The sequence below is a fragment of the Mangifera indica genome, chromosome 20 (genome assembly GCF_011075055.1).
Source record: "Mangifera indica cultivar Alphonso chromosome 20, CATAS_Mindica_2.1, whole genome shotgun sequence".
Taxonomy (NCBI): domain Eukaryota; kingdom Viridiplantae; phylum Streptophyta; class Magnoliopsida; order Sapindales; family Anacardiaceae; genus Mangifera; species Mangifera indica.
In genome coordinates, this window is record NC_058156.1 from 9,710,096 (window position 1) to 9,734,682 (window position 24,587).

A 24,587-nucleotide genomic window follows, 5' to 3' on the forward strand; every position below is an offset into this window, starting at 1 on the left:
TTCGTATTTTCAAAATTTTCGAACAATTTTCTGATTATCGTCACTTCAAGGTATTTCAACCTATAAAGTATGAATTTCAGTTTCGTTTTTTCTATTTTCCGTCATTTAAGGATAACTTTTTCGATTGTTAACATTCTACAGAAGTTGAACATATAGAACTCGAATTTCTGTTCTTATTTGTTAAGTTTTGTCATTTCCTTTTTAATTATTTGGTATTTCTCATTTTTATATGTTTTTTTCACTAATACATTTGTTTACATATTTATTTTTGTGAATATCTAACAAATTTTACGTGATTGTTACAGGATATTTCTCGCAAAAGAAGACGAGTTGACAGCGAGCTACGCATTCCCGACGAGTCCAGACACTTTCGGGCAGATGCGATATCTCGTGCACAGCGTACTGCATTATCTCAGATTTCTTCTACATTGACCCCGCGTCAGCTGCGACTATTTGAGAGGACATGTTTCGGGTCATTCCTTCGTTTACCCGAAACAAAATTCTGCGGGATATTAGTTCATGCATTTCTACTACGACAGTTACATCCACCTTTTGCCAGAGAGGAGTTTTGGTTTAGGATTAGCGGGGTCGATGTGAGGTTTAGCCCGTTTGAGTTTGCGTTGGTGACAGGGCTTTCGTTTAGTCGTCGGACTGATCTTTCTTCATATATTCCTCGCTCCTCCGGACATAGGATCAGATCTACGTACTTTCGCGGTTGTCCGAAGGTGCAGTATCACGACATTGAGCGTGTTTTCTTGTCGAGGCCATGGGGGGATGACGATGTTGACGCTGTCAAGCTGGCCTTGTTGTATATTCTACACATGGTTTTGTTGGGGAATGATCGACGAAAGAAGGTGTCCACGGAGTACTTACAGTTAGTTGATCATTTGGACGAGTTTAATTCCTACCCTTGGGGAGTCGCTGTTTGGCAGATGACATACGATTCTATGTCACAGGCGAGTGAGAGAGTCTGTTCCAGACGGATGCAGGAAATCTGTAAATACGACCTTTACGAATTTCCTTTCGCATTTCAGGTAAGTTTTATATTATTATTTATATATATTAATTGACAAAAATATAAATTGATTTATTTATATTGTAAATAATTATATTGTAGTATTGGATATATGAGACTCTAGAGACGTTACACGAGTGGATTGACCTTATCGATCTCTATGTGTCCCCACGGATGTTGAGGTGGCGTACGCGAGACGTCCCTGTTTGGACTCATATCGGTCGTATTTTCACTAGTGATCCGGTATGTACTAGTAAATTAATAAGTCGATTAATTCATTATATATTACAATTATTTTGACTTATATATCTTCATCATTAGGAGGATGTCACATTCCCTCTTCGTCCATCAGTCATTGAGGAGAGTTTATCGTGGTACGCTGAGATTCGTGAGTACACCAGTTTACCGGATGCTGATTCCTCCTCATCTTCTTCGGCCCCGACCGCGACTGCAGACGTGGCTCCTCCATCCTCGAGACATTCAGATGTACCCGTAGAGACATCTGAGACACGTGAGGAGCCTATTCAGCCTCCTGTTATCGAGCAGCATGTATGTTCCCCTGTTGTTCAGAGCCCACGGACGACAGACCATCCTAGAGTGGAGGAGCACCCTAGCGTGGACGAGCATCCTGGTGTGGAGGACCGCACTACCTATCACGCCACCGAGCAGTGTCCCCCATTCGTATCACTCAGTATTTCTACATCAGATACTACATTAGCGCACTGGGGTGCTACGATTTTACGTGAGATATCGAGTTTTCGTGACGATATCTCTTCGCAGATGACTCGATTACGTGACGATATCTATTCCCAGATGACTCAATTAGAGGATCGTATGACTCGTTTGGAGGACATCGTCACGCGTACATATTCAGCCCCCGTCGTTGAGGTTGTAAAACTACTTCTAATTTATTACTTATATAAAATGCGTTTAGTGTTATTATTCTGACAACTATTCGAACCATTCGTACAGGAGAGGGACGACGTTATTGGGATGACCTCCCCCATTGATACCGCAATACCATCCCATCAGTCACATGAGGTACGAATATAATTTCAAATTTATATTTAATGTCCAATGTTGTTATTATATTACAATATCGTTATATATAAAATGTCACTGAATAGATTTAATATTACTATTATCTTAGGGTCATCGACAGGATGGGGCACCGGTTGACCCTTCGGTGACTTCACCGATCCGATCTGAGGTATGTCACTTATCATTATAACTTAATTTTTAATACTATTTTGTTATCGATTAATTCATGATATATATTTGTATAAGGTCTTCGTCATGAGGAGGGTTTACCGATCGGATCTCCTATCGTTTTAGATCATCCACTGGAGGTATGAAAATTATTGTTCATATGATATTTTATATTAAATATCATTAACCATTTTTTCCTTTTCATATATATAGGGACTTGACATTGACATATCATCGATCGAGGGTTATCTCCGGACACCTTCCCCGGAAGTTCAGGTTATGGGGATTTTGCAAAAATCATTAATCAATTTGTCTTTAATATTATATTTTTTTTAAATGATGTTTTGTCTCTTTTTCAGGATGAGCGACTCTGGTTACTTGCTGATATCCCAAGCTCGACCAAAAAGCTTGTGGATATTAGTTCACAGGAGGAGGACGTCCATGAGGATGTTTATGAGACCGTTCACATTGAGGTTTGTCAATTACAATTACTAAATAAATATAATTGTTAAATATATGTCACTAAGATATTTGAATATATAATTATGCAGTCTGTCGACGGAGCACGCGATATTGACTTGACCGTGATTCAGGATTCTTCGGTTAAACCTCCTCCCGCATATGTACAGAAGGTAACATAAATCAAATAATGTGTATGTTTTTTGTTGAATGAAATAATGAATTAATAGTTTTTTGTAACATGCAGTTGGTTCGTACTGCACGTGGTCGAATCGTCCGGAAGGGTCCACTTGTTCGCACCCCATATACAAATCCACTCAGAGGGAGCGCGAAACGGCAACTCACGACGATTCCATCCTCTGCGGCAGACCGTGAGGAATCTTTCCTCACATGGTATACCAGAGCTGCGCCTTCTGACACACATGATGTGTACTTCATAGGATCGAAGACGAAAGACAGCTTCTGGAGGCTTGTTGTAGAGTTACGCGAGTGGTTGACCGACGATGTGAGTTGTCCATATTATATAATTTGGTAAAAAGCTAGATATATTTATTAATAACTAACACGTGAACTTGTTTATACCATTTTAGCATGTGGATTCCTTTTTGGCTTTATTACGTCGGCAGCAGGACGATCACCAGTCGACTATCTCACAGCGTTGGACGACTGCGCACACATTCTTCGGAGGCCATATTGAGATGGCCTGACAGAGTTGGCAGACCACCCCGATTGGCGAGTTTGAGTTTTCGAGGCTTTTCACGAGGATGGTTGATGCAGCGTACACCCCGGGATTGTTATACAAACCATGGGGGCTGGTCGATCAGGTATAGTTTATATACATTTCTATTACATTCAAGAACATAACGACAACGATAAGTAACTAAAATGTCTCATTGTTTATAGGTTTTCATCCCTATAAACTTCGGGAACGCACATTGGGTCGCCGGAGTTATAGATTTCCGTGAGTGGTCGATTACGGTGTACGATTTAGAGGTTTCATTCACAGGGAATATAGGGACTCTGGAGCAGTGCATGCGACCATACATGACCTTTATTCCCGCGTTATTAGAGGCGACGAGTTTTTGGACAGCTTCTAGGATGACTCCACGACGTGATCCCTTCACTTTGCATCGAGCGTCGGATGTCCCTCAGCAGGGGGTAGGCTCCGGTGACTGTGGCGTGTTTATGTTGCGATTTTTTGAGTGTTTGGCGTTGTCACGGAGCTACATTTTCCCCCGGGAGTCGTCTACCTCTATGCGTCGACGATTAGCGGCGCAATTGTACTTTCATTATATTGAGTAGCTCACGGATGTATATTTATCGTTATTCCTATGTTTAGATGTATATATTTAGTGTATGTTCATATGTATATGATATACTTTATTTGTGGTTATATATGGATGTGTATCATATTTGAGTTCATTTTTTACATAATCTTGTTATGAAAAAACAATAAAAACGTATAATTACTCAAACATTTACACAATTGAAACAATTAAAGAAAATAAAGTAATACTGAAATAAAGTAACACTAAATTTATTACATCAAATGACAATACAATTACACATTTGAAACAATAATAAAAATACATCGGTTGCATAAACCTGGAGTACAACAATGAAGAATCATATAAAAAACAAAATTGAGTATAAGCATGTCAAGATCTCGTTCCTTTGCCTTTTGTATGTGAACGCTGGGGGCAGAGCTCGGGACCGGTGCTGGAGATTTACATTGGGTTCGTGTATGCCCCGGTTCATGGCAACGACTGCAAATCCTCGGTGTAACAATTTCTCCTTGTGATGGACGTCGATTTCTATTAACTGGATGACCTGGATGACGACTATTGAGGACGGGAGACAATATAACTCTGTCATCCGGTGAGTGTAACCAATCACATTGATTTCCAAGAGGATTGATTGGTTCCTGATATATTGCACAATAAATATCGATGCGGAAGAATGGATGAACCCATGCGTGCACATTCGTCAGTCTCATATGTCGTGCAACGACAATGGCATGCTTGCACGAAATACGTGAAAGCTGAAACTTTCTACACGTGCATGACATGTCACCAAAGTCCACAATACCCATGAATCCACCAATTCCAACAACCTGATACCGAGTAGGTGTAATCGGTCGAACATCCAAACTTGCAGACTTTGAAAGACGATCACTGATCTTATCTTCCGCCCAAGGGGTGAGGAAGTTATGACATTCACCTGTAATTCAGAAAAAATATTAAGAACACATTTGGTAATATGATTAACAAAGTGGAAAAAAAGTATATGAGACAACTTTTAATTAATATTGATTTGATACTTACTTGCATGAGTTCTCCTCTCGTAAAACCATCGTTGCATTGTACCACGAATAAACTCCAAGAGCATGGTTATAGGTAGGCCCCGTGCATGTCTGACAAGGGCATTAAATGACTCATCAATATTTGTGGTCATGATATTATATCGATGCCCTGGAAAGTACGCTCTACTCCAACGGGGAAAACCGACATCTCGTAGATAAGCTCCAGCTTGGGGGTTCATTGAGTCAATGGATTGCATCATCTGCCCAAATTCAGACTCTGTGTATGATTTAGCGGCTTTCCAATATGCACCCGCGACCTGTAAGAGGGAAAAAAATATGAAAACTCATTGTAAGCAAAATGTTTGAAAATGATAAACTGTTATATAAATGTAATAACTTGTTTACAATATACCTTTGAGTCTCATTTATACTTTGCCTGCATGTTACACAGAAGGTGATGACAACAACATCCATGGTGGACATCTGGAAAGACTTCAGCCATTGCCGAGTAGATAGCATGATGTCGATCGGAGATTATTGTAAGCTCAGAGAGGTCAGGGATGCATTCTTTAATTCTCATAAGAAACCAACACCACGTGTCGTGATCTTCTTTTTTGCCGACACCGAAACCAATAGGGTATATTTGATTATTACCATCAAGAGCCATAGCGATAAATAAATGCCCCAGATATCGACCTTTAAGGAAAGCAGCGTCAATGCAAATAACGGGGCGAAGATATTGACTAAACGCACGAACGGAACATCCTAACGCCATGAAAAAATTTGTAAATCGATGCTCATCGTTTGTTTCAATAGTAGTAATGGTGCCCGGATTAGTACGTTGTAAATTGTAGCAATAATCTGGTAACAACATAAAAGATTCCTCCGGTGAACCCCTCAATGAATTGATAGCCCAATTTCTTGCCCGCCAAGCTTGTGAGTAGGAAATATAAATTTTATATCGGTCGGCGATGTCTACAATTATTTCTTTAGGTCGATAAATTCGATCAATCATCACAAACTTTGATCTCATTAATTGACCTAAAGCTCGGCCCCAGCTTGTCTGTGATATGGCATGATTTGATCAACTAAACATGTGTGGGTAGGATTTATAGAGTTGATCCCCCACACATCACCGACAGTGGACTTGGTTGCATGTATATACCACTTACAATTTTCAGCCTTGCATTTAATTTCTCACCGTTTCTTGTCAGACTTTTTGACACCAAATTGAAATCCTTTTAGTAAGGCGAATTGTCTCATGGCGTCAATCAATTGGACTTTACTATGAAAAATATCACCAATCTTGACCTCATTCTCCTCTCGGATTGATCTGGAACCACTTGATGATGCTGATGGTTGTGGAGGAAAATCAGGAAGCCACCTAAATGGATCAGTGGGGACATTGTCAAAAAACGGCCCAGAATAATTTCCACCACCTGAAGTAGGATCTTCAAGCCGTAAACTATCTATACCCTCGGTTACTGATGTCATATACTCAGGCTCTACATCGTCTGAAGGAATGTCGGACATATCATTTCCATCGAAATCACCCCAATAGGGAATTATATCTTTTTCTCCATGAGCCCATGAGTTTGCAATATATAATGGGTCATTACTGAAATCAATCAACTTTTCCAAATCGTATTCTTTTTGACCCAACTGCTTTCTTTTTCATCTTCATCCTCATCTTCATCTTCATCCTCATCTTCATCTTCATCTTCATCCTCATCTTCATCTTCTTCCTTCTGCCCTTCAATTGGGGTACATGTAACAAAAACAGGAATACATTCCTGAAAGTACTGGGACATATCAAGAAGACCTTGCACATCTTCATCATTTTGGATCTGGATGGGACAGTCGAGCTCAATTTTTCTTGGCTTCATTGATACTTGAATGTAGTTTTTCATTGGATCAATACTGCAATACTCCGTCAAAAGCTCAATAAATCCCTCGAATGTTGTTCCATAAGTGATTTTAATCAATTGTTTGGCTCCTCCAACATATTTCATTGTGTTGTTGCGACCTTGAATCCATTCTCCTTGGTAACGAACCGATGCATAACCCTCCATTTTAAATATCAATCCTGCAATGACAAGTTTTTGAAGATAATTATTCAGGTATAAAAAAAAATCAATAATAACTATGTAAATCAGCCGTACAATTATTAATAATTAAAAAAAACTCCTCATATTTTTCTAATATGTTATTTATCCCCCTATAATTATTTAACAATTTATATAACACTTTCGTATGTTATCTTATATCAAAATGCATCTATCTGTTTATAACGTTCTATTTAAAACGTTTTTATAATATCTATACTTTGAAATAGATATTCAAATTCTATACTTTGAATTACTTTAAAATGTCAATAATAAATAATTTCTGCAGAAATCTGAAAAATACTAGTGGATATATCCTAAAACGATAATTTAAAAAAAAACTGAGCTTAAATTCGAATTCTAAAAATTGAAATACCCTAGAATGGTATTAATCGAACAATTCTAAAAAAATCTGAAAAATACGAGTTGATATATGCTAAAACGGTGAAATTCAAAAAAACAAAACTGAAATTTGAATCCTAAAAGTTGAAATACCATAGAATGACAACAATCGAAAAATTCTTCAGAAATAAGAAAAATGTGCATTGATATATCTCCTAAAGCGGTGAAACTCGAAAAAACCTATAATTTTAATTATAATGCGCCTACAATGTTTAATATGAAAATACGCCCTAATTTTAATAACATTTCATTTGACACCTTTGTATGTCGTCTTGTATCAAAGCAATCCCTATATATTTATAACATGTTATATAAATCATGTATATATTGTAAAATATCTAAAACCCCCATAGCAATGTAAAATATCCAAAAACCCCCTATATTTATCCTAAATTACATTTAACATCCCATACTTGTCAAATATTACATTAACCCCATATTACGACATAAAAACTATACTTAACAAATAAAATGAAGTTTTAGGATAAGATTGACATAAATACCTTTTTTTGATGAATAGTATTTTTTCGAGTCGAATTCAGAAATACGAACTTCCTTCGTCCGAACGAATCCCTACTAATTGATGTTGAAAAAAAATGAAAATGAGAGTGAGTATTTGAGTGATATGAAAAGTGTGTGGAAATAAAATGAGTGAGGAGGGTTTATATAGATGAGGGGAAGGGTATTTTTGATATTTTAGAAAAATTAATAAAATATATAAATAAATATGAAAATGCCTTTACAATGTAAAATATCCAAAAACCCCCCATATTTATCCTAAATTACTTTAACCCCCAATACTTGTCGTATATTGTATTTAACCCCCATATTACGACATAAAAACTATACTTAACAAATAAAATGAAGTTTTAGGATAAGATTGACATAAATACCTTTTTTTGATGAATAGTATTTTTTCGAGTCGAATTTAAAAATACGAACTTCCTTCGTCCGAACGAATCCCTACTAATTGATGTTGAAAAAAATGAAAATGAAAGTGAATGTTTGAGTGATATGAGAAGTGTGTGGAAATAAAATGAGTGAGGAGGGTTTATATAGATGAGAGGAAGGGTATTTTTGATATTTTAGAAAAAGTAATAAAATATATAAATAAATATGAAAATGCCTTTACAATGTAAAATATCTAAAAACCCCCCATATTTATCCTAAATTACATTTAACCCCCAATATTTGTCATATATTGCATTTAACCTCCATATTACGACATAAAAACTATACTTAACAAATAAAATGAAGTTTTAGGATAAGATTGACATAAATATCTTTTTTTGATGAATAGTATTTTTTCGAGTCGAATTTAGAAATACGAACTTCCTTCGTCCGAACGAATCCCTACTAATTGATGTTGAAAAAAAATGAAAATGAAAGTGAATGTTTGAGTGATATGAGAAGTGTGTGGAAATAAAATGAGTGAGGAGGGTTTATATAGATGAGGGGAAGGGTATTTTTGACATTTTAGAAAAAGTAATAAAATATATAAATAAATATGAAAATACCTTTACAATGTAAAATATCTAAAAACCCTCCATATTTATCCTAAATTACATTTAACCCTATAGTGAGTGAGGAGAGTTATATAAATGAAGGGAGGGGTAATTTTGTTATTTTAGAAAAAGTTTTAAATAAATAAATAAATAAATAAATATCAAAATCTTTTATAGTGTAAAATATCTAAAAACCCTCCATATTTATCTAAAATTCTCTTAAAACCCTTATAGTGAGTGGGAGAGTTATATAAATATGAGAGAAAGGGTAATTTCGGTATTTAAAAAAAGTCATAGGCTTTTTTTTTTGGAACAGTGATTTTGGGCATTTTGGCTTGAAAATAGTGATTTTGGGCATTTTGGCTTAATGGGAGGGTATTTTGGCTATTTTTAAAATTTCCCAATTTATTATTATATAATTAGATGGTTAAAAATTAAAAATAAAATAACATCTAATCATATAATGACACATTATTATTTATATAAAAAATTATATATAAAAATTATGTACATAATTTTATTGATTTTATATTTGAAAAATTTATATTAAAAATATAATATAATTATATACACAATTTTTATACATAAACAATAATGTATTATCGTATAAATAAATATTATTTAATTTTTAATTATTTAATTATATAATATATTATTATTTATATATATAATATTTTTCTAAAAAATATTATTTATTAAATGAGAAATTGGATAGTTCAAATTTTAAACAAAGCGATAAGAGGTTTAGACCCACGCGGCAAGAAATGCGGTTTTTGACTTTTAGAATCACCATAAATAATAGCAAAAATAATATTTATGAAAAAGACAGAACACTCCAATATCTCCAGCTCTCAAGAATCTCAATTTTTCCCATATAAGGACAATTACGTAATTTCATCTCATGACAACCTTCTCCAACAAAATCCAGCGTCTGTTTCTGTTTTCTATGTTTTTGAAAACCGGAAAGCCTAAACGAATTCATGGCTCAGGTCTCTTCGTCTTACCTTCACCTTCAGCACGATTTAGACGACGAAACTCCGACACTAGATTCTCTTCCCTACCGGTCTCACCCCGACTTCGATATCTACACTTCCGATTCCGAATCCCTGCCTTCATATTCTCGCAGTCAATCAGACGTTCGTTTTCATGATGACGCCTCCGAATCCGATTCCTTGATCGCAAACACCTCAGATCTATTCGATCACCGTGAGAATCAGGTTAATTTCGTCATGGATCTGTTTCAGCAACGCGTGGAGCAATCTCAGGTAATCGGTGGTGGCGGCGGCGGTGATGGTGGTGATGATGATGATATTGGTAGTGGGTTAGTCTCGGATCCTTTAAACGGGTCGGGGTTTGGTGTAATTGGGGAAAATATTGACATAGGTATTGAACATTTGGATGTCGATTTTAGTCTAGGGTTAGGGTTTGGGGTTTTGAATATTCGTGAGAGTAATGAGGATAATTCTCGTAATTGTAATAACGTTAATCTTAATGTTTTTGATTGTAACGAAGATGATTTCTCCGTTGAAGGGAGGGTTTCAGGTGAGGCGGGGTCCTCTGATATTCGGGTTATTGGGTTTAGTTCAGATTCGGAATCTGAGGATGGGAATCAGTGTGACACTGCATTAGGGGATTTGGTTTGGCATTCGGAGGTTGAGTATTTGAGTGAAGATCATCTTGATGATGATACAAGCGTTCGCCTTTGTCGGGATCCAAATAGGGAAACCAACGAGGATTTTGAATGGGAGGAAGTTGATGGTCGTGTTGATGAGAGGGATATTATAAGTAGTATATTCATTGATGAAAATGATGATGAGAGTTCAATTTCGCTTTCGATCTCCCCTATAATTGCTCCTGAGGATGTTGTTAGTGTGGAAAGAGTAGGAGGAACTGGAAATTTGGAGTGGGAAGTTTTGTTTGCTAATAATTTAGAGACAAATCCTGAAATGGATAATAATAATGAACTTTATTTTGGTGATCATGATGACTTTTTTCATACTGCAGAGTATGAGATGTTTTTGGGACAATTTGCAGAGAATGAGAATGCGTGGATGGGTAGACCTCCGGCATCAAAAGCTGTTATTCAGAATCTTCCTCTGGTAATTCTGACCGAAGAGGATGTAGAGAATAAAAATGCTGTTTGTGCTGTATGTAAGGATGATATTAGTGTTGGTGAAAAAGCAAAGCAATTGCCGTGCACCCATCGGTATCATGGCGATTGCATTACACCATGGCTTGGGATTAGGAATACATGCCCTGTTTGTCGCTATGAGTTACCCACAGATGATCCTGGGTATGAGAGGAGGAGAACCCAGAGAGCTTCTCGTGGCCAGTGACGGTAACTCATGGTCACTTATGATTTTGAAATTTCTTAATGAGCACTAGGTTGTTTAAAGATATTGCTGGTGGGGAAAAATTAAACTATTTACGTGAAGATTGTGAGAAATTTTTTTGGTATTTAAATGTGTTTAATGGGAGTATAAGAATGTTCAATGACTACATTTTAAATAATGATTTTCAATGTATATATTCGTTGTGTTCTTCTTTTTTTTCCCTTAGGCACTGAAATGTTTTTGGAACAAGTGTAAAATGTAATATATGCTGTTTTCAAAGCATAATTCTTTTTCACTTATTTGTCTTTTTTTAATTTCTTATTTGCTTTGTTTGTCTTTAACACTTGTATTGTTGCACAGGCTGTGGATAGAATGATTTCATTTAGCTGTTCAATAAAGGGTTTTTTGTCCTTGTCAATTGGTTGATGCTTACATATTTGGCAAAGATAGTTTGAGGCTAAGACAGCCTCTGTGAGTAATCTTAATTACCTTTACTTATGCTTATATTGAAGTTAATCTTTTAGTGAGCCTTTATTTGATTGGTTTGTGCTGGGATGTGGAAGATATTATGTGTGGTTAACTGCATAGGGAGCATGTTTTCTTGGCTATAAGAGAAATAGGTTCTATTGCTTTATTAATAAGGGGCATACTGCAAGTACTGCTTTCAAATATAAGTTGCATGTGTTAAGAATATAAATTTGGTATTGGCTGGTGGTATGGATTTTGGCCTTCTTGTTTTCTCTCTATTGAGATGCTTTCAGGCTGGTATTGGCTGGTCACAAAGTAGTTTGTTGAGATGGGGAAGTCCCTTTTGCTGCTATGAGCCATTCAAACCGAGTGGCAAGGTTTGACACCTTGCGGCTGGTATCAGATTGAAACTTGTTATTTATATCTGCGGCCTATAGCTGTGTAATTAACTGTCTTATGGCCTTATAATTAGTTGTTAGTTAAATTGTTAACTTTATATTCATAAGAATTTTCCAAGTTCAACAATTGTTTTAGTATTCTCTGAATTTGACAGATCCACCTTAAGCCAAAATAATTTTCAAAGGCATAAAAACATTTACATGGTTACACCGGCCAAATCAAGGGAAAAAGAAACTGGAACTGTTTTATTTATTATTAGTTTTTTATGAGGCAGAGATTAATATCTTTTCACTTTCCTGATAGAACTAGAGTTGGATTTGAATCGAGTTTATTCAATTTTGAATACGAGTTTGGTTTAAATGAGTTTCAAATGAATTCAGTTTAAACAAGTTTGAGTTTGAGAGGTATATATATATTTGAGTTTGAATTGTAGGAGTGTTTGGTTTGTTAAGTTTGAAAATTTTTGATATGAATTGATTAAAATGATGTTATTTTGAGCATAAACATCGAAACAAGTTCAAAGTTTGACCCAAACTTAAACTCAAATTGAATTCAAGCTCAACTTTCTTCAAGCAAGTTAAGCTTGAAAAATTGAGATGAGTTTGGCAAGTTTAAGTTTATCTCCACTTAAGTTGAATGTTTAAACTCAAGTTTAGTTTGGTTCGAATATAACTTGTTAATGATCCTTTATCTTTGTGTTATTAACCCTTGTTAAATCTAAGTACAATATTTCCCAGCAAATCTCTACAATGTTATTCAAAAGCAAGTACTTGTCTAGTTATATTATCTTCCTGTACTGCTGCGGCATGCCTCAAGTTAAAATTTTCAGTTTCAGTCCATTGAAAACTCTGGCTAGGTCAGATACGAGATGAGTCCAGGCTGAATATGGAGTAACTAAAGTTCAGCTCTAGTTTATCGAACGGTATTAAAGTAAAGCTTGAGCTCAGTTTGGCAGAAAAGTTTGAAGCTCGAAACTTGACTTTTATCCGTGATTTTAACACTCTATTCCAGATACTGAGATTTTAACTCAAATCTAGATAGCAAATTGAAATTTAGATTTACTAAATTAAAATGTTCCCATCAATCAGAGTAATCCCCTAATATAACCCAAAAAACTATAAATAAAAGTTATTGATAAAAATCTCCATACAGGCCACTTGAAATATTGCTGAAAAATTCCAATCCTATTCTGGGAAAATATTCTTCTATATTAAGTTATCAATTCACTCTCATCACTTAATAGCATTAAGAAATAATATAAGAAAAATGAAATGTTTATGAGAAATTAATATAGTCATACGTGTAGGTTAATGTCACCGACATTTTTTTTTTTTGTAACGAAAAAATTTTATTTAAATCAAATCATTTTTTTAAACTAAATTGATCACATCAAATATATAAAACCTCCCATAATCACTGCATCAATGTCACCATCATTTTATTTGAAACTAATTTACCACTTTTAAACCAAGCTTAAAATTTGTCCATATACAAGTAAATTCTTGGAAAGAATGCTAGTTTATATATAAAGAATAATATTCCTTATCTTTAATTCAAAATCATTCAATCACATAATGATACATACCATATTTATATTAAAAATAAAAATTGGTATACGATATAAAAATAAAAGATAGATAGAAATATGGCTAAATAAGTCATACCATATTTGTTTATAAAATAGTTCAAATTTAAAATCTTTCTACAATAAAAAGGAAACATTAGATTTTACCAAATTTGTATTAGAAAAAGAATTTTCAAATTAATTGATTGCATTATTTTTGTCAGGAAAAGCATTCTTGATGACTCTTCAAGTTAATATTGGTTTGAGTTTGATTAATTTGTTTTAAATAGAAATTATTATCATTAATTAATCTTGATTTGATTTCAATTTTGCTCCCTATAATTAGTGTCTAGTGTAAAACTTGTTTCATTTCTCTCTATCATTCTCCCTCCCTTTCAAGTTCCATGTCATCTTAACATTGGAGCCATGGAGCCACAAGGATTCAAGCAACAATATGGAGGAAGCCCAGATCAAAACCTTCTTCATCTCTCGACAATGTACCCGGCTTGTGGCCCGAGTTTCTCCAGCAGAGTCAGATCCAACGATCAGTTTCATGTTCCTTTCCATGTATTCTCTCCGAATACATTGTCTGTCAGCACAGGCTCAACTCTAAATGATGAAGCAAGAGAGAACCGAGTGAGTATCATCAATGAAAGGAGGATGAAGAGAGTGATATCTAACAGGGAATCTGCTCGAAGATCAAGAATGCGCAAGAAGAAACTAATCGAAGAGCTTCAGATTCAGGTTGGGCAGGTTCAAGCTATTAATCATCAACTATCAGAAAAGATCATTCTCTTGTTAGAAAACAACAACCAGATGCTGCAAGAGAACTCACAGCTCAAGGAGAAAGTTTCTTCTCTTCAAATACTTCTCTCCGATCTCATGAACCCTCTCCGAGGTCGTGAAGAAGTCACTGCCCCCACTGCAAATATGAATAGCCTCAGATCTGAGACTTCATGCCAATCCATTCATCACTAAACCATGGAATGACTATAAACTATGTTGTGTATTGTGTTCATGTAAATATTCATCAAATTTCAGTATGGGCACTTTCTCCTGCAATGTTTGTAATAAACTCTACTCTTCACATATGTTTGATTATTAAGTACTACAAATCCTCTTTCTTCTTTTCTGAAGATCTATGAAGTGCATTCTTTAAGGTAAAAGCGAGGTTTGTAAATTTGATATATAAAAGGAGCATGTACACCAGGAAATAATCTTCAACATAAAACTGATTGCTTCAAATGGTCTGTCCCAATAAAGTTCTCTATTTAATAAGTCTAAATCACTTACAAATGACCAATTTTCTAAAAGCTTGTTTGCACAAAGTGATTATAATTGCCATTTCTAACAACTTGATGCAAAATTAGAGCTAGTCAGCCAATTTGCCCCAAGCAATGAGAAAAAAAAAATAGAGAATATGACAGACGAGAGGTGTAAGAAATTTCTGTTTAGTTTCTCCTAATAACATGTTGGTCTAAAGCATCCACATCAGTTAATGTACAATACCTTGAATGAAAGCAACATATTGATTTTCAGCCATTTTTCTTAGGTGTAAGTCTTCCATCTGCTATTGAAGATCAAGCACAGCTACTCTGATCTTCAAAACCCTGCAGTGGGTCTGCAAATGATCGTGTGCAGGGCCACCTAGAAAAATTTGACAAAACACAGCTTAACTCATGAGATGGCAAGGCAGATTCCAGGATTTGTAAATGGCTGCATGAATTGTGTCATACCTGCTTGACTTTATTGTCTCACCGTTTATTGTCATAGTTTCCTCAAATAAGTTGCCTGGAAGAACAAAGAAATCCAGGACAGAAGTTTAGTTGATTGATTCAACAGAAATCAGAAAGTAATGTGTTTTAGAATGAATGTACAGGGCAAGAAAGAACATAGAGCAGGAGTCTTATACCCTCTTAAAGGTTCTTCTTCGAGAAGTATTTTGCCAGTAACCGATGATGGCAGTCAGCTTCATATTTTTTTTACTTTTCAATATAGTCCATGCTATTAAGAACCCTAGCAAGAGTGAAATAAAATATAGATCTATAAACTAGTACATGTCAACATGTCAAGGTCATCATGTGAAAGGTGAAAATTGAGAACCCCAGAAACTGATTAGCCTTGGTTCACAGTGGAATCAACTAAAACTAAAAACTTAGCTTTTAATATAAATAGTCAGGTAATCCACCATATGCATACCAATTCATAAATGTCATGAGATTTTGAGATAGAACCAAGAACAAGGCATGAAAAAAATCAGGATTAATCAGTCATTATATCAAAATCATCTGACCTTGCTCTTATCCATTTAGAGATTCATATATCATGGGTAAGAATGTCACATGAGGAGTTAATCTTTGTAGGCTATCAAAACAATTTAGGATTTTGTAAGCATATGCATAGGTGACTGAGCTGTGTATATATAACTTGCACACCAGCACATCATGTAATGAATGTCTACCATCAAGGCAAAGACTTCGTGCAAGTTCTAGCAAGATGATATATGAGAACTAAGGTCAGTCATAGAAGTGCACACATGCACAAGAGAGTATACAAGACTCAAAACAAGAATAAAATTTGAAACAATGAAACAGGGTTTCTTTCCCACTTTACATAATATAATCATAAAGGATCAGAACTACTTAATGTTGTAAATGAGTGATATATTTTGAAACAAAGGGCACTAATTTCTTCCCACTATACATCAATTCAAACAAAAAATAATAATAGAGTATCAGAACTATTTAATGTGGTAAAGAAGAGATATATTCTCAATCAAAAAATATATATATGTATTACCAAATGAAAAAAAATAATAATAAGAGGAAAAAAATAAACATGCACACGTAATCACATATTGTAAAAAAATTAATTTATTCAATATAAATAACAGTAAGAGACTATATTTAAGTGACACCTGCAATTTGATGAGAAGGCAAAGCAAGCTAGAAGAAGAGCTTAACTCTGGCACGAACAGGTAGAACACTGATAGGACCATAAATTGCGATAAGAAAATAACGGGAAGAATATCTATTGAATGATAAGAAATACAACCAAAAGGTAAAATAATATAAAATAAAATAACTTAGACACTACGCCAGATTAAAACAGAGCTACTCTGTCAACAATGTCCAGAAAATAATTCATATTTTCCTACCAACAATGGCTTATTTAAATAGGTAAATCCATTCACTTATCTTTATATAAGTAATATTGTTTATTATTCAATCCTAAATTACTAATTTGGAAACCATTCCTGCCTTATCCAACTCTTCTCTTCTTGCCTTATCTGCTTCCTCCTCATCTGCTACTTCTTATCTCTTGTCCTCCTCTTGTAGACCTTCATTGCTTTATCTTTCCGCAGTCTTCTGTGATACGTTGCTACAATTGGGGGCCTAACACACACAGAGGCAAAACAAGAGAAAACAAGAAACCCTAAACAAAGTGGATACTTCGACCATATCAAACAAGAAAACTCCGAATAAATATACTCCTTCCATAAATTAGTGCATGAATTATAAATCTATATCATGCCATTTCAAATGAACATTATTTGAAACGATGTTAGAAAATGGATAATGGAAGAAAACACATAACAGATCTAAAAAACCAGATTTCCATTCTTTGAAGTGATGATCTCGTGCCTCATTTCTTGGTATTTTGAAAGACAAAATAAGGAAAAAGTAAAGATTGACCTAAAAAGTTTTGAACTCTTAACTATAAAAGTTCCTTCCCTTTCAACTAATCACACAATGATGATAAAACATCTTATCATTCACTAAACCCTCAGCATACTTCGAATTTAAAGCTTCCCAAACTAGGTTACTAGTTTTGACTCTTCCTGTTAATATTTGCATCCATGCAATTCCATTTTGAGCAAAGACATAAGTGTAACAGTTTAGTGCATTCAATTGCAAAAGCTTGAAATTCTGTGTTGAAAAGTGACAAATGTTAGTAATTTCATTTTACGACTTCTGGAAACCAACTTGGAACAGCCTTTCCCATCAAAAACATGTGATATAAAAATTATTCATTTCTTTTTCTCAGTCACAAGAATTAATCTCAAGCAGGCTCGCATCATATCCCAAAAAATCTTTAAATACCTTGCAGTCCAACGATACAGAGCTAGCAACTAAAGGTCCTTCCTCAGAACCCCAATCTTTTTCTAATTAAATACTGGAAGCATTACACACGATTATTTGCACAGAAAATAGATTGAGAAAGAAAGCAAATATGTATAAACCAAATACACACTTTTCTTCGAAGAAAGAACTTACTGAAAATGTTGGGGCGTTGAGTCAGGGTTTTTCTCGAATACATCGAATACGCCATTGTTGGTTGTAACATCCTCAACCTTACAAGCGAAAAAACAAAAAAAACCCTTAAAACAATCACAGCACTAAACACACAATAACAACATAAATGCATTATTTAGAGAAAGGACCTCGCCCTTTGGCTGCACAGGCTGAGTGGCTGAGTGCCGAGAATCGGAGGACGGCGACGACGATGCCACAGCTGCCATTTTCGGTTTTAGAAGCAGCTCAGCACAGCACAAAATCCTTTCAATATAATTTCTTCCCAACACTTTGAGATGGTGTGTTTATGGTATACAGATTAAAGCCAAATTAAAAAAAAAAAATTCACTTTCCGGCCAGTGCCTGCTTCGGTCAATGACAGATATACTGTAATTTTGAGAAGTTGTGACTCGTGACACTTCATGTCCAACAAAGAGAGCTCAAACAAAATGGAAAATGGGGTTTTAATTAACGGCGTTACGTACATTGTCCACAAACCCTAACGCAATTTTTGGCATATATATATATATATATATATATATATATATAGGGTCAGATACAATCGAAACTGGTGAATTCTTAAAGATTGGAATCAGAACTTGGAACCTACAAGGCTGTAGTATATTTCCTATATTCATTTGTATATAAGAGTGAGTTTGGATATAATTGAAACTGATCAATTCTTAAAAATAGAAATTAAAACTCGAAACCTATATGAGTATAACATATTCCTATATTTATATACATATAATTAATGATTTCGGTTTCGGTTATAGTTCCGGTTCTTTATATAAAATGGAATCGGAGTTGAAATCAAAATTTATTGAAATCGAAATCAGAATTTTTTAATTCCACAAAATTAGAATCTGAAATTTGTTGTTATAGTAACAAATGAGAAGTTCCGCTAAATGCACTTTTAATCGAAAACTTACTTTAATCAAGCAAATATCATTTGTACTCATAATTAAGGGCAAGTGACAAAGTCCCACCCAAGGTTTGACAAAATGATTTTCACCCTTGTAAGTTTTAAAAAAACCAATTTCCCACCTATTTATTAAGTTTTTTCTTTTTTCTTTTTAATTTGGTTAACTTTTTTATTAAATTACTGAAAAGCATACAAAGTCCTTAAACTAATTAATACTTTACTCCCAAATTTTTGTTAAATAAGTTTATACCCCAATTTATATCAATTTCAATAAAATATTATTCATATAAATATAAATAGGGGTGTCAGTAATGTATAATTGTTCATTTGGAGGTAATTGAATTTTTTTAAAATATTAGGGGTGCTAGTGAAATTCTAAGGTTTATTTTTGTAATTAAAAAAAGGGGGTCTTTTTGAAAGTTTTAAATTGCAATATACATTTTAACATTTTCAAAACGGATAATTACACCCTCAAAATACACAATAAATAGGAGATACAAATGTTATATTACAAACTATTAAAACTATATTACATTTTCAAAATATATAAGAAGAATATAATAATTTTTTAAATGAGATAGGGAAAATATTTCTTACCCTTTGTAAGTTTTTAAAAAATAAAACTGACATTTCACATTATACTTCTATTATAATATTTGAATAAAATTACATAAATATTCTTTGACTGTTAAAATAACCATTGACTTTGATAGATAAGTGAAAAATTGGTTTTTTAAAAGTTAGCAAGTGAGAATTGGTTATTTCATCCAACCTTGGGTGTGAAACCGTTATTTGGCCTAATAATAAATCTGCCTTCTCATTTACATATTCACTCTACCATCTAAATTAGGAAGGTATGTATGTGGCAGGTTGGTTAATGAATCTAAGAATAAAGGGCAAATGTCCAATGGGAAAAGAAGCTCAAGCAATTCCATTGTTGTGAGAAAATTTGTGTTCTGTTTCTGAGTTTCTTCCGCCTACCAGTAATCACCACAAGAGCAGAAACCATCTCTGAAATGGTGAAACCGTTTATTGTCTCTCACAGTTATCTCCCTTTCAGCAACCTTTGAAATTAACTTAGCAGCATTATGACAATCTACACAGATTCTCAGGTTTTTGTTAATCCTCAGTTTGATGCCTTTTCTTGTCTTTAGCAGCCCAAAAGAAATTGCAAGCTTCTCACTGTGGCCGCGCAATATGTTTATCTTCTGGTCTTCTGTTACTTCATGAAGCACACAATCTGTGTATGGTTTATAACCAATTTCACTAATTTTTTGCTCTAATGTTCTCCACATTCCTCGGATCTCTTCTGATTCTGGTACTGTTGTATCACCTGCAACAAAGCTATAGACATTCCCTCCAAGTTCAATCCAACTGTGGCCAGCATCCTTTTGCAGGCCAATCCCCTTCATCTTTTGCCGAATTTTCCTCACATCATCCCACTTTGCTGATCCAGCAAATAGATTTGAGAGCGACACATAATTTTCTGCTTTGTCTGGCTCTAATTGTAACAACTTCTCAGCAACTTTTTCTCCAGTATCCAAAGCACCATAGGTTCTGCAAGAACTCAGCAATGAGCTCCAGATTCTGGCATCTGGTTCCTCAGGCATGTTATCTATGAGTTTTAGAGCATCATTTAGTCTTCCTGCACGACCCAGCATATCGACAACACATGCATAATGCTCTAGTTTTGGCTTTGCCCGATGGAAGTTCTGCATCTGGGTGAAATATTTCAGCCCATCTTCAACCAACCCGGCATGGCTACAGCCCATCAATATACCAACAAATGTGAAGCCATCAGGCTTCTTACCCAGTGCCTGCATATTTTCAAATAGCTCTATTGCCTCTTTTCCATATCCGTGTATTCCGTAACCCATGATCATAGCATTCCATAATGCCACATCTTTATCTTTAAACCTGTCAAAAATGAATTGAGATTGTTCTATACAGCCACATTTGGCATACATATCTATGATTGAACAGCCAACAAATATGTCATCTAGGAAGCTAGCTTTTAGAGCATAACAATGAGTTTCTTTCCCCAGCCGCAAGGCAGATAGCTGGGAACAAGAACCAAACACACTCATTATGGAAATCTCACAGGGTTGAATTCCATTAGATAACATCTCTCGGAAGAGAACTAGGGATTCATCTGGAAGTTTGTTCTGTGAGTAACCAGCTATCATTGCATTCCAAGATACTAAACTTTTATTGTTCATTACATCAAAGAGTACTCTTGCGGAAGACAATTTCTCACAATGCATGTAAAGTGATAGTAATGAGATGCCAATAAAAGAATCTGTTTCTAACCCATTACGTAGCACAAATCCATGAATCTCTTTGCCATGGAGTAGGGATTTCAGATGAGTGCAAGCTAGCAGGAGGCTACCAATGCTAAACCAGTCGGGTTCTAAGCCTGAGTTCATCATTTGAATGAAAAATTTTAAAGCCTGTGAAGGATTACCATTTTGAGCATGACCACCAATAAGTGCATTCCAGGAGCTTACTGTCCTAGACTCCATACCATAAAAGACATGCTCAGCAGAAGTAACAAGTCCACACTTTGCATAGGCAGCAACAAAAGCATTGGCTACCAGTTTGTCATTTTGTAACCCATGTCTCAATGAATAACCATGAAGTTCCTTCAAGCTCAACAGCTCCGACTTCTCTGAACAAACTGTTAATACATTCAAAATTGTGACCTCATTTACCTGAATTTCCTCCTTTTTCATCTGCATTCTGCGTAGAAAATCAATTGTTCCACATACATCTCCTGTCATAGAAAAAGCCCCAATGATGGTATTCCAAGAAACAACATTTTTGTTACTGTTTTTATCGAATAAGATTTGGGCTTCAGCTAAGTACCCGCATTTTGAATACATATCAACCAAGGCATTGTTCACCATCATCTCTTGATTCAGCCCCAATTTTACTGCTAAAGCATGAACCAGCCTTCCCATTTTCACATCCCCTTCCACTGCACACACTGGTAACATAGTCACTAGAGTTGCAACATCTGGTATCAAACCTTCCTCAGATCCCATCATCTTCATAAAAAACTCAAAACTTTGATTAACAAAACCATTGTCAGAAAGCCCACAAATTATAGAATTCCAAGAAACCAAATTTCTCTCAGGCATAAACTCGTACACTTTCACCATTTCATCAACAAACCCACATTTCCCATACATTGCAACCAAAGCATTACCCACAAACACATCTCCAATCAAACCTAACTTCACAGCCATCCCATGAATAACATATCCAAACCCCACCTCACCAATTCCCCCACAAGCTTTAATAACACAAGGCAAAGTAAATTTATCGGGTTTAAGCTCCGTAGCGGAAAGCAATTCAACAAACATGTTCAATGCATCATCATAAAGCTCATTTCTAGTATACCCACTAACTAGTGCATTCCATTGAAACAGATTTTTCGTCTTTAAATCATCGAAAACGCTACGAGAATCCAATGGAGACCCACACATGGAATACATAGTAATGAGACGAGTGTTGAGAACCAAGTCATCACTAAACTGGGTCGAACCCAAAACCATTTCATGGACTCTTTTACCAACTTCGATGTCTTTTTGTTGTCCACAGGCTTGCAATAACAAACCTATACCTTCTCTGGCTTGAGCCGTGTGTAGGTTTTCTTGCAAGAGATACAAAGCTTCGGCGAGGTTTTTGGATTGACAGAGACTGGTTAATTCTTGGAGAAAGACGACTTCATGGGTTGAGGCTTTGCTGGCTAAAGAAGGGGTTTGTGCTTGTGATTGGAGGGTTTTGGTGGAAAGAGAAAGAGAAGATTTTGCGTTGAAGGTTGAGAAGTATCTCTGTAAAATTGGAGAGTGTTTGTGATAGCGGTGGTGGTGAAGAAGGCATGGAAGTGAACTCACCAGAGACATGTTCAGTGGTGCTGCTGAGAACCATGGGATGGTATTGAAGTTTATCTGGTGCAGTCATTTTCAACTTCATCGCAGTCAAAAGAGAAAAACAAAAAGAGTCAAGCTTCAAATCCGAAAGCATAAACAGAAGCCGCCAAGCCTGATTGTCTGCAGACACGATTGCAAAACCCATCTTCATCATATTCCAACGAAGATTCTCAAAATGCATTACATTCAACAGATTAATAAAATTACCATTGTTAATCTCACAAATTCGCCAAAACTCATTTTGGCTACTCTCTTGTGCGTCAAAATTGTGCCTTCTCTTTTCCATTTGTCATTTCTCTAGCTTAATTATTTTGATTCCAAGACTATAATTCATGCAGTTGCATATATTTACTTCATACATATTGCATAAACATTATTAGGTATACACACTTTTAAATATATAATATATAATTAAATATTATTTTATTTTTAATTTAAAATGATTTAATTTACGCGATTCTGTGTTACCACATAATTCTTAATAATCAAGTGTGTGCGCTAAAAGACTTATTTCCACTTAAGATTAGACGCATTGATAAAGTTTTATTTGACATTTGTAAATTTAATCATAAATGTACTAATTTACCATTTTTTAACATAATGTATACGTAGAATCCGTGTATATGCACATAGAAAAAAAATTGTTTACATAGACATGGCTGAAAGAGGCTATCAAATTCTTTTTAATAATGAGAACCCTTATTTGAATTGGAGTATCACATTGAGTCGAAATCAATCAACCTCATCCAAGCCAGATTGTCACATTAGACTGAAAACAACCATACTGAGTAAAACAAATCTCAGGTCTAATGGCCGACCTTATGCCTGGATATGATCCGAGTAGGCTTGATTTGAAAAGCCAATTTAGCTTGATTTAGTTTGACTCAAATTTGTTTGATTCAAATTCGGATTGAACTCAAGCAAAAAGATTTGGCTTGTTTTTCAATTCAAGTTAAACTTGAGCCAAGGTGTTTTCGGTTTGAATTTAAGGCTCAAATCAGTAGTTCAAATTTGTGGCTCGATTTGACTCGAATTTAATAATTCAAATTGGCAATTTGAATTTATGACTTGGTTCGATTCGAATAAAAAATTTTGAATATTATTTAGGTAAAACGACGTTATTTTGTCAATGAACCACGAACTTGAGTTATGAATCCGAGTCATACATTCGAACCGTTAATTCAAGTTGAACCGAGCTACAAATTTGAACCATTAATTCGAGCTACGAAATTGAGCCAAACTTGAACCAAATCGAGTTAAACCATTTTTCATCTGAGTTAGACTTAATTTTGATTCAATAAACTCTAGTCGAATTCTAGCTAGATCATTTTCTATTCTTGCTGAACTTGAGCCAATGGATGTTCGGGTTTAGCCCCGCCTGAATCCACCCCTCACTGATTTTATAATCACTAAATTAAATAAATTAAAATTTTGATCTTAATTTATTATCAAAAGAGAGTTAAATTTATACTCTCTTATATATAAAGACTATTATTTTATCATTCCCCAACCTTGGGTGAGGCTACTGGATTTTGCCTACTGCTGTTATTCGAAAGCAAAAACACTAAAGCATCATAGTAAGGGTATTGAATCTTTCATATTGCTATCAATGGGTACACAACGGCGCCTCAGAGAGCGATTTATACCAAAAGCATAAATTGTAACAATGCT

At 35.0% G+C, this 24,587-nt stretch overlaps 3 protein-coding genes across 3 annotated transcripts; 2 read left to right on the forward strand and 1 right to left on the reverse strand.

Moving 5' to 3' along the window:
- Positions 1-9,888: 9,888 nt before the first annotated feature.
- LOC123204897 (E3 ubiquitin-protein ligase CIP8) lies at positions 9,889-11,625 on the forward strand. The gene has a single exon (XM_044621703.1). The coding sequence runs from the start codon at positions 9,978-9,980 to the stop codon at positions 11,331-11,333; it is 1,356 nt and encodes a 451-aa protein (XP_044477638.1). The 5' UTR covers positions 9,889-9,977; the 3' UTR covers positions 11,334-11,625.
- A 2,380-nt stretch (positions 11,626-14,005) lies between these two features.
- LOC123203837 (basic leucine zipper 43-like) lies at positions 14,006-14,852 on the forward strand. The gene has a single exon (XM_044620285.1). The coding sequence runs from the start codon at positions 14,188-14,190 to the stop codon at positions 14,737-14,739; it is 552 nt and encodes a 183-aa protein (XP_044476220.1). The 5' UTR covers positions 14,006-14,187; the 3' UTR covers positions 14,740-14,852.
- Positions 14,853-19,698: 4,846 nt separating this feature from the next.
- On the reverse strand, positions 19,699-23,158 carry LOC123204069 (pentatricopeptide repeat-containing protein At1g18485). The gene has a single exon (XM_044620616.1). The coding sequence runs from the start codon at positions 22,887-22,889 to the stop codon at positions 19,959-19,961; it is 2,931 nt and encodes a 976-aa protein (XP_044476551.1). The 5' UTR covers positions 22,890-23,158; the 3' UTR covers positions 19,699-19,958.
- Positions 23,159-24,587: the final 1,429 nt, after the last annotated feature.

Excerpts from the sequence above, each read along its gene's own strand:
- LOC123204897 (XM_044621703.1), top strand. The coding sequence starts at position 9,978 with ATGGCTCAGGTCTCTTCGTCTTACCTTCACCTTCAGCACGATTTAGAC.
- LOC123203837 (XM_044620285.1), top strand. The coding sequence starts at position 14,188 with ATGGAGCCACAAGGATTCAAGCAACAATATGGAGGAAGCCCAGATCAA.
- LOC123204069 (XM_044620616.1), bottom strand. The coding sequence starts at position 22,889 with ATGTCTCTGGTGAGTTCACTTCCATGCCTTCTTCACCACCACCGCTAT.